General features: G+C 53.6%; 1 protein-coding gene across 6 annotated transcripts in view; it reads left to right on the forward strand.

Moving 5' to 3' along the window:
- Window positions 1-10760, forward strand: part of SERHL2 (serine hydrolase like 2) — a 31514-nt gene that overhangs the window by 18404 nt on the left and 2350 nt on the right. For all 6 annotated transcript variants that reach the window (XM_077757984.1, XM_077757979.1, XM_077757982.1 and 3 more), the window contains exons 9-10: window positions 6297-6331; window positions 10055-10137. In XM_077757984.1, coding sequence (XP_077614110.1) covers window positions 6297-6331; window positions 10055-10137 — 118 coding nt within the window. The remainder of the gene's footprint in view (window positions 1-6296; window positions 6332-10054; window positions 10138-10760) is intronic.

Genomic DNA, 10760 nt, shown 5'->3' on the forward strand with positions numbered 1-10760 from the left:
ATGGCCGATGGGGGAGGGGGGAATTTGTTCCACGAGCAAGGTGTTCAATAACAAAAACCCAGCTGAGGAAATTTGAAGATCTAATTGGGTTTATTAAATGATTCGTGAACAGGGCAGGATCGCATCTGGCAAATGGAAAGGAACTCCATCATGCTATAGAAAAGACAAGGTTTTCTTTTCTTTTTTTTAATGTTTTATTTATTTCTGAGAGAGAGAGAGAGAAAGAAAGAGCGCGCGTGAGCAGGGGAGGGTCAGAGACTTAAAAAAAAAAAAAAGATATATTAAGTATTGGTTGGCTGACATGGGCCCTTAGCGTAATTGACTCCATTTTGGGCCTGTGGTTGGTAGTTTCGTCTTCATCCCTGGCTCCTGGCCCGAGCTCCTAAAGCCTGTGCAATCTCCAAAGTAATAAAGGTGCTTGCTCAAAGCATCTTTTGTTCTAGTATTTGGTCTTTGAGGCCAGGTCCCAACACAGAGGTCCAGAATCCCTCACGACTTCCTAGGTGATCTGAGCATCGCTGGTCCTAATGAGGGGACGCTTGGGGGCGCTAGACGCCCCAGGACCCAGCTGTGATTAGAAGCCCGGAACTTTAGGTCCACCTCCCGTCCTCTGGGAAGGGGAGACGGGCTGGAGATGGAGTTATATCTTTGATGATCTTTGTAATCAAAGATCAAAGGCCAGGTAACAAATATAGGAACTTTGTTTTTCTGGCAGATGATGGGGGGGGGAACCCCTTGTTTATAATTTTTTATCAAGAGCAGACCTACAACCCAAGAAAGCCTTGTCTTTTTAACAAAAGAGAAAAGCCAAATTTTAATTTTATGACCACATACTTCTAAAACTCAGTCTTGGTCCTGACAGCACATAAATTCTTTTCCAGAGATTCCCCTTCACAAACCTTCTATAACTTTCTTTTTCATTTAGATTTATTTTGTCCTAAATTTTCCTTCCGTAAATAACCAGTCTGATTTCAGGACAAAATTATTTTGCCTTCTCTATCATGTTCCACTCTCAAGCAGGTTTGTCAGAATTTTAAATCTGGGGCGCCTGGGTGGCTTAGTTGGTTAAGTGTCCGACTTTCGCTTAGGTCATGATCTCGCGGTTCGTGGGTTCGGGCCCCGCGTCGGGCTCTGTGCTGACTGCCGGCTCAGAGCCTGGAGCCTATTTCGGAGTCTGTGTCTCCCTCTCTCTCTGACCCTCCCCAGCTCACGCTGTCTCTCTCTCTCTCTCCTAGAAATAAATAAAAATATTTAAAAAAAAAAAAAAGAATTTTAAATCTTAGAAACTTTAGGCTCCAGTGGAAACTACTAGAAACAAACTGTGGATTATTACACCAGAATTGCTTAGATTGGCAAATTGATGAATAGACTTCACAATTTCTGGAAACATGCTTGTTTTTGTTTTTGTTTTTTAATCATACATCTTTTTAAAATATTTTATTTATTTTTGACAGGGGGGTGGGGCAGGGGCGGGGAGGAACAGATGATCCANGCCTGATGTGGGGCTCAAACTCATGAACCCTCAAGATCATGACCTGAGCCAAAGTTGGACAGACTTTGGAACAGACTGAGCCACCCAGGTGCCCTTAGCGTACACCTTTCAATGAAGCATAAATGTGTTTACTAACAGACGCAATTGTCTTTAGTTTTTCTGTAATAAGAAGTCAAAAGCAGATAAACCTTATGTTTGGTAATTAATGTTTTTGTATTTTGTCTTATTCAGAAAAGACTTAGATATGCAATGAATTCAGTCCACTTTTATCATTTAACTTAGCCCAACTTCAAAGTTTCAGGTTACCAAAGACTTTGGAGGCTATTTAAAAGCTTATTGATGGGGTGCCTGGGTGGTTCAGTCAGTTGAGCGTCCGACTTGGGCTCAGGTCATGATCTCATAGTTCGTGAGTTCGAGCCCCGTGTCAGACTCTGTGCTGACAGCTCAGAGCCTGGAGCCTGCTTTGGATTCTGTGTCTCCCTCTCTCTCTGCCCCTCCCCTGCTTGCATTCTGTCTCTCTCTCTCTCTCAAAAATAAATGAACATAGAAAACTAAAATAAAATAAGATCCAATTTCCAAAGATCCCTCTTTTATTAAAACAAATCTAATTGTAAGAGAGCCTTATAGTTTATGGATCCATGAATTAGTTATTTCCGATTAGAATACGGCCAGCTTTGTGCCAAGATCCCACAAGCTGCAACAACAAACCCGATGAAGCCCAGGGAGCTACCGTTAGTGTCGGTTCCCCCAGCCCAAAAAAAGTCGGGGGGCTTCACTGATCGAGCCAAACAGCTTTCCTGGTTTCTGGCTGCTCAGTCTTAGGACCCGTCTCCTCTACTTGTCCGCACAAGACACTAATCCAGACACATCAAGAGAACCCCATTCGGCCGTCTGCGACTCGGGGTTTCCTGAAATTTCCCCAGTTAAGCACTTGCAAGTGCAAGGCCCGTGTGTACTGTACAGTGACCTCCCTGAGTGGCCGTGTACCATACAGTGACCTCCCCGAGTGGCCCGTGGGGGGTCGTCGGTTTCTCTCCGGGGGTTCCATCCTTTGAAGCACGGTTCCCCCTTCCTTTTAGTTTCGGTTTCATTTTTAGAATAGGGCTGAAATGAGATCTAAGGGTATTCAGCGTGGCGGATCAAGAGGATGTGGCTTCTGAGTGTCACTTCCCAAAGCCCCCGAGACGCTGACTCTCTTACGGGTCCGGGTTTCCCCCAGCGGGATCTCAGACCCCCGAGGGGGCTCAGAGCACTGGGTGGTCAGGGCTGGATGAATAGCCTCAGACACTTCCCCTAGGCCGGAAGGAGCATGTGTTCTTCCCTTTGGAGCTGAGTGATTCGGCCTCTCCTAATTCTACCCAGAAAACGGACTCAAGCCTTATATTAATGACACCTGTTAGTATGATGCCAACTTCCGCCAACCAGCCCCTCCACTCCACCCTCTAGGTTACGGGTCACCTTCAACAGCTCGAATACAAGTCAGGACCCTCAGCTCAAACTGAGGAGGTCCGGGTGTCAGGAGAGCTCACCAGACGCACCCGCGGGGCGCTGAGAAGTCGGGCCGGGGACAAGTGCCGTGCGGGCACCCAGCACCGAGGCCCAGACGACCCCCAGGGGCACTTGGGCGAGTTGCTCCAGTATCCTGCCAACCGCACCAAGAACTGTCAATGCCAAATGAATACACAGACATTTTCTTTTAGGGCACTCGGTAGTGACGCAGATGTACAGTGTGCGCTCGGGGCGGAAAGAGAACTCATGCTTGGGAGTTCGGTGGCGTCACTCCGACCTCGGCCAAAGTTAAAAGTGTGGCTTCCCTGGGAGCCCAGCAGCAGGGCCCACACACGTTCAAAGTTGAACCTTTCCTTTATCATGGTTTTCTTCTTAACAAGAGGGAGGCGCTCTCAGGGTTTTAACTGAAGGGTGGGGAGGTGGGGACGGACCGCCTGAACTTGACACTGGCTGCAGGGTGGGTCCCTGGTCCAGGCCGGGGTCAGGGTGGCAAGGGCAGGTGCTACTTGGCCGGCTCTTTGCTTTCTTGCTGCTGTTGGTTGAAGGAGTCACCGGGACTTGGTTCTGCTGGGAATGGCTGAAAACTAGACTTTTCTTTGGGAAAATGCCAGGAGGGCTTCAAGGTGGGGTTCCCCCACTGGGTGCAGAGGGGGGACTGTCTGGTGGCTGGCCTGGATGTCCTTGAGTCTGAAGGGCATCTTCGTCTCCCTCCTGGGGGTTCTTAGCCTCAAGGGCAAATAGCCCCATATTGTAGAAAGAGGGTGGGCTAGTTTCTAGAAAACAAATGCAGAAGATAACTGTCTACCCCGCAATGGTTTTCCTTCCTTCCCAAGCACACCGTTAAGGGGCGCCACCCTCGGGGAGCACAGGAGGGCAGGGGCGGGCTGGCGCCGCCACCGGGTGGAGAAGGTCATTCTGGACAGCATGTGGGCTCAGAGGCAGGAGAAAGGAGGGTGACAGGGAGGCAGGAGGTGGGAGGAGACAGAGGGGAAGGCCTTGTGGGCATGCTGAGCAACAGGGGGTGAAGGCGAAGGTGCTGAAGGTGGTGGGGGCCACTGAAAGGTGCCTCCCCCGTGAGACACGTCTAGCGCCCCCAAGTGTCCCCTCACTAGGACCAGAGATGCTCAGATCACCTAGGAAGTCGCGAGGGATTCTGGAGCTCCGTGTCGGGACCTGGCCTCAAAGACCAAATACTAGAACAAAAGATGCTCCGAGCGAGCACCTTTGTTACTTCGGAGATTGCACAGGCTTTAGGAGCTCGGGCCAGGAGCCAGGGATGTNCAAAATTCTCGGAGGAGGCGTCAGCTCACAAGCCGCAGGCCGGGCCAGCCCGAGGGTCCCAGCGGGACTGGTGTAGACGCTACTCCCTCCAGGCCGAGCCCAGGCTCTCCTCCTTCCGGGGCTGACCCTGGCCTCATCCCTCTGCGTCCCTTCCCAACAACACAGGCTGGTGAGGGCGTTAAGGAGTCAGTGCAAAGCCCCGCCGAGCAGCTGCAGGATGGGGTGTGGTGGGATCTACATCTGAGAAAAGCACCAAGCACCCTCCTCCCCCTTCCAAAAAAGCTAGGGCCGCTAGCTCTGGGTCTGCTCGTGGAACTTCTCTGAGGGATCTGTGCTGGCCCGCTGGTCTGAGAAGCACATTTAGGGCCCTCACAGAGCTCACTGTCATGGGGAGGTCAACAGAAAAACAGCCAGGCTGTGGGTCTGCCCGGGCCGGTTCAGGATGTGCCCAGTGGAAGCGAGTCTTGGAAGGAAGAGGAGGAAGATGTGGCCAAAGAGATGAGAAGTCATGGCCCAGGGCAGAGAAAAGAGCTCCGTAGGGATCCCCAGGTACCTTGGGGGGGGGACACCCCACCCTTAAGGTAACCCCCTTTTAAAGTTTTTTCACACCCTCTGAGCAGATGGAGCCCAGGCCTGGAGGAAGGGGGGGGAGGGCAGCGAGCCCAGGTGGGGGCCCGGGCGTTGCGTGTGGTCCTGCACAATCTGCCGGGGCTGGTCGTCTGCGCAGGGAGGTCACGGCCAGAGCCAAAGGTGCCCAGAGGCCTTGGCCTTGGTTTCATTAGGCCGAGATGATCTACTAGTGCAGTGACCAGAAAATCTTCCAATTACACGGTCCTCCTAAGTATTTTGAGTCACAAATGCCTGACTGAGAACCTCCAGCAGCAATTAAGCATCTATATTTGTCATCTGCAAGTTCCATAATCTCTAATTAGAGGGGGAAACCTAATAATTGTGGAAAAGAGCTCTCCTTAACATTCCCATAATTGTTTCTTGGAAAGCCCATTTTGTATCAAACATCAGTTTTCCAGCAGGGAGACCTCACGCTCCTCCTCTGGTGGAGCCCCACCCCTGCGCCCTGCCCAAGGACCCCTTCACCGGAGCTGATGGGCTTTACAAAGAGTTGGGCACAGATACCAACCTAGCCGCCATTTAGGTTTTGTTTTTTACGTGACTATTACTTTTTTTTAATTAAAAAATTTTTTTAATGTTTTATTTATTTTTGAGAGAGAGAGAGGGACAGCATGAGCAGGGGAGGGTCAGAGAGAGAGGGAGACACAGAATCTGAAGACAGGCTCCAGGCTCTGAGCTAGCTGCCAGCACGGAGCCCGACGTGGGGCTCGAACCCACGAACTGTGAGATCATGACCTGAGCCGACGTCGGAGGCTTAACCGACTGAGCCACCCAGGCGCCCCCATGAATATTACTTTTATGAACAGGTGCTACATGACGTAGTTTGAAACACCCTGGACTATAAAAACCTGCGTGTGTCCCACCGCGTCTCACCCCTTTCCCATCCTTGTTGCTCAGCCCACCCCCAGGATAACCCGCTTTTTAAGTGTGTTCATAGCCTTCCTGTCCACCCTCAGGCTGCGGCAGAGAACCGAGGCTGGGCCAGCAGGTGGACACAGGAGGACACGCCTCCCAACCCTGCCAACCAACCGTCTTTTCTCTCTGACAACTGCCGGCACTGATGCTTAGCCATTGGGTACTTCCTGAGGTTTCAAGATCACGCTACCACCTTAAGGTTCTCAGAGATGACAGCCACCATCCACCACTGTCCTGCACTGCCCTATGGGATGGCCAGAGGGACATGCCCGCGTGGGCCGCACTGGCCTGTATCCAGGTGGCCATGGCCGAGCTCTGCTGCTCTGGCTCGGTCCCAAGAGGACCCCAGTGCAGGCTGACGAAGTGCACCCTGGCTTGGAAGGGCCCCCCGGGTCCCCAGGGAAGCCGCGCCGAGTCCCTCCCCCCGATAGGTGGCACTGAGGCCCCCGTCTTTGTGCTTCCCTTCCAGGTCTGGTGTTGAACAGAGACCGGAGGATCACTTTGGTGAGTACTGCCGTCTCTCTTCTTCTTTCGCTATCGTAGTACAACGTACACGCATAATACTCACCGTTTTAAACTCACGCGTAAGTGTCCGAGTCAGTGGCACTACATACATTCCCAATGTCATACAACCATCATCACCCCCCAGTTTTTCATCATCCCCCAGAAAAACTCCGTACCCACTGAACACTAGTTCCCCGCCCTCCCCCAGCCCCTGGTGGCCACCGTTCTGTTTTTCTCGGTATGAACTTGGCTGTTCTAGGGACCTCATGTAAGTGGAATCATGAAATACGTGGCCTCCTGTGTCTGGAGTATTTCACTTACTGTTTTCAAGTCTCATCCACGTTGTAGCAGGTGACAGAATTTCATCCCTTCTGTGACTGAGTAACTCTGTCTGGATCGATCCATTCATCCATCGATCGACACTTGGGTTGTTCTCCCTTCCGGTGATTATGAATCATGCTGCTGTGAACCTGGTTATGAATACGGGTTCAAGTCCTTGCTTTCAATTTTTTCAGATCCACACCTAGCAGTGGAACTGCCGGATCCCACGACAGTCCGATGTTTAACCTCTTTGTGAAAGCGCCAGACTTTTTTGCTTGGCGGTCTTCGTTCCCACCGGCCACGGGCAAGGGTTCCAATCTCTGCAGCCCCTGCCAGAGCTCCTTACTTTCCCTTTTTGAAAACATTTTAGCCGTCCTGGTGGGTGTGAGGGGTGCGAGGGGTGCGTGGCCTCTTTCCAATCGTAGGTCTCCTTGCAGCCAGGGCCGGGGTTGAGACGGATCCGCAGTGGGGCCGGCTCGGGTGGGGGCCACCGGGGTTTGCCCTGCACCTGGGAGACGAGCAGGGACGCCGGCGGGAGGTGCTCACACGCTCGCGGCCACTCCGTCCTTCCGAGCGCCTTGCTCACGTGCTCGGGTCATCCTCACCCGCTCCCACGAGGGAGCTCTTGGCACCCGCATTTCACGGCGGGGAAACGGAGGCAGCCTGACGACGTGGCGCGGTCAGGCAACACCGTGGGTGCGGGCTTCACACCCAAGGATGACTGAAGAACCGTTACTGACACTCAGGTGCCCACACAGCAAAACGTGACGGTAAAGGCCCAGCGTTGCCTACGTCGAGGGCCGACCTGCAGCCCCATCTGTGTTTTCCTACGAACATAGACGCCACCTAGTTTAGTGCTCTGTTGTCGTTTGTCTAGGTTTTCACGTGAGTGGTGGCAAATGCTTCTGTGGATGGGGATTAACTGGAAGGGCATCGGGGCGTGGTCAGAGGAGCTTCCTGGAGGAGGCGGGACACAAGGCGGGGCCAGAGTGGGTGGGACCCACGTGGGTAAGAAGGGAAAGATGGAGGCTTGGACTCGGTCCCTGCGTGTTGAGATGGGGTTCCTGATGGAGGGTCTGAGGACAGAAGGGGAGAGAGGGGCTGCACAGCACGAGGCTGGAACTCACCCACGTGTCTTTCAGCAACAAGAACGTAAATTGTTACATTCATATTCATATGCTCACAGGAGTGAGAAAACTAACACAAGCACAGGGCAAAAGAAGCTGGAAAGAAGAGCGCACTCTGTATGATTCCACTTACCTGAAGCTCAAAAAGCGGCAAACTGATCTCTGGGGCTAGAGGTCTGAATAGTGATGCCTTTGGAGAATACCCAGGAGGGAGCCTGCTGGGTGTTGGTGGTGTGCCGGGCTTCGATCTGGGTCACGTGGAGCATTTATATGTGAGGGTCCATCGTGAGCTGACACACACAGATCTGGGGACTCTGCCGGAAGTTACACTTGAATTACAGGAGGAAAATTGGGGGCCTGGGTGGCTCGGTTGGTTGGGCGACTTGATTTCGGCTTAGGTCGTGGTCTCATGGTTCGTGGATTCGAGGTCCGTGTCGGGGGCCCTGTGCTCACAGCACGGAGCCTGCTTTGGATGCTCTGTCTCCCTCTCTCTGCCCCTCTCCAGCTCACACGTGCTCTCTCAAGAACAACAACAACAACAACAAAAAAGTGAAAAATTTTTACAAAAGAAAACTATACACTGGGAAGTGGAAGTGGACTAGGGAAAGAAGGTAAGAGAAGGATGTAGACACAGAGATGACCCCCCGTCCCCGCAAAAAAGAAGACAGGCACGCCCAGCAGCCTTGGCTCTTAAAGGCTTTCGTGGAGAAGTCTCCTACTGTGGCCTTGGAAGGAACCGCTGCCAAACCCCATCCTTGTGTTGTGCTTTCACATCTGGAGACGTGTGTGGAGGGAATATCCGTCGCTGCGTTGGGGACCAACATATCATTGAGTCGAGGGCCTGAGTGAGCCCACAAGCCGGAGAGCCCCAGTTCCGACAGAGAAGCCTCTGGAAGCCTGGCAAAGAGGCTGGGGGTGGGGACAGACACCTGAGCTGGGTCCTGGCGCCATCTCCTGTTCGCCGTCCTGCAACTTTAACCCCTGTGATCCTGCGGCGCTTTCACACGCCCGTCAGCACAGGTCCCCGGGAGCCCCTCTGCGGGCAGGAGCCGGCTTGGTGCTTGTCCTCTGCCGGGAGGAGAGGACGCACAGCACATCCGGGCCTTCGTAGATCTTAATTCACTGGGCCTTGAGGATGATCTGGGAATGTCTGTTTCTGGAAGAACACCCAAGGTCATTTTCACCCAAGGAGCCGGAAATGAATGGCTGGGAGGTGAGCGCAGAACAGGGGCAATGTGCTCTCGTCGCTGGGACCCTGTGACTAGGTAGCTGTGTGTCTGTGTACACGTGTGTGCTTTCCTAAGAATATTGTATTTGTCACAGTGGTGGAGTGCCGGGCACGACAGTCCATTCTCCCGGGAGCTGGGTGGCATCCATCCGCTCAGCACATTTGTCGAGCTCCTCCTCAGTCCCGCCTCGAGTTCGGGGGTGGGGGGTGGGGGGCAGCACAGTCCGGGAAAAGCACAACATGAGCCTCGTGTAATTTCACGTCTCGTAGTAGCCATATTAAGAGAGTAAAAAAACAGGTGAAACCAAGTTTAATATTTTTTAACTCCATGTATCTAAGATGTCATCAATACAAATTTGAGATTATTGGATGCTAAGTCTTTGAAATCCTCTGCGGTTTATACCTGTGGCGCACCTCAGCGCGGACTCGCCCCATTTCGAGCACTCACAGCCACATGTGGCTGACGGTTACCTTGTGGGACAGCACAGACCTGGACGCCTTCAATGGTCATAAGACAGGGTGGTCCGGGCTCTGATGGAGACCAGCAGGGGAGGTGGGGACATTGAGGTATATTCATTCTGACTGCGGCGTAAGCAGGTTTCTTTCTCATGGAGACGGCTGGGGCGGGCATGTGGGCTGCTGCCTGGCCGGGCAGCGCTGCAGGGCAGCCCGTGGATGGGGAAAGGGGCGTCAGAGCGAAGGGCCACACCTAGTCCTCAAATATAGGCCCAGAAGCAGCCCAGGTCACTTCCCTGCACTTACTTACACAAGCACACCGGGGTGTAAAGGGATTTGAGAAATGATGTCCAGCTGGGCAGCCATGAGCCCAGAAAGATGGAGAAGAGATTTAGGGGGAAAGGAGTCTCTGGCCCATGGGGTTTAGAAAGGCCTCTGTTGAGGTGATGTGTTTGGGTACTGACTTGGCCCTGGGGCACATGGCCATGGTGGCCCCACAAGGCCTCCGTGGCCCCCAGGAGCGATGGGCTTCGCGCCCTCAGCGGCACGTGGTAACCTGTGGGAGAATTCACTGTGTTTCTGTCTCCGCAGCCGGAGCATGGCATCGAGTTCACCAGCAGGGAGATGTTCATGCGTTACATCCAGAGGCTGCAGGCCTGCATCCTGCTCATCAAGTAAGTTTGAGCCGGGTGCCCAAAAAGAGACTTGACTGCCAGGAATCTCCACGTCTCCATGGGGCGAGGTTCCCAGTTCTCCCAGTGGGAGACCTGGCCATTTGTCACAGGTAGCTGCCCCCACTGCCCCAGCCGCAGGGGCATGGAAGGCAAGGTGACGAGAGGCCTTGGGCAGCAGAGAGTGGAGTCGACTGCACTACACCTTTCAACAGCCGTCTGCAGGGGGCACCCCCAGGCGAGGCGGGGGCCACTCTCCCCACCAAATTTTCCAGCCACCCAGACCCAAGTCCCCACACCTACGCTGCTCTGCTGCCCTCCTCCCCTCCCCCCTTCTGGCACCCAGCCAGCAGCAGTCCCCACGGCAGAGCAGACATGCTTCAGTGTGGCTTGGAGGCCGCTCCCCACACCGCTGCCGCTGGCCTGGCCTGTGGCATGCTCGAGGCAGGAACTGTGGCTTCTAGGGACACGTGTGTCTCTGGTGCTGAGCGCAGGGGTTTAGGAAGCATGGCCTCGAGATGCAAATCCAAACCACAGGGAGATGCGCTGCATGTCCCCACGAGGTTGGCCGGACTGAGTCAGACAGCCAGTGCTGGCCCAGACGTGGAGAAACCAGAACTGGGGGG

The sequence above is a fragment of the Crocuta crocuta genome, unplaced genomic scaffold, assembly GCF_008692635.1.
Source record: "Crocuta crocuta isolate KB4526 unplaced genomic scaffold, BGI_CrCroc_1.0 scaffold143, whole genome shotgun sequence".
NCBI classification, from domain to species: domain Eukaryota; kingdom Metazoa; phylum Chordata; class Mammalia; order Carnivora; family Hyaenidae; genus Crocuta; species Crocuta crocuta.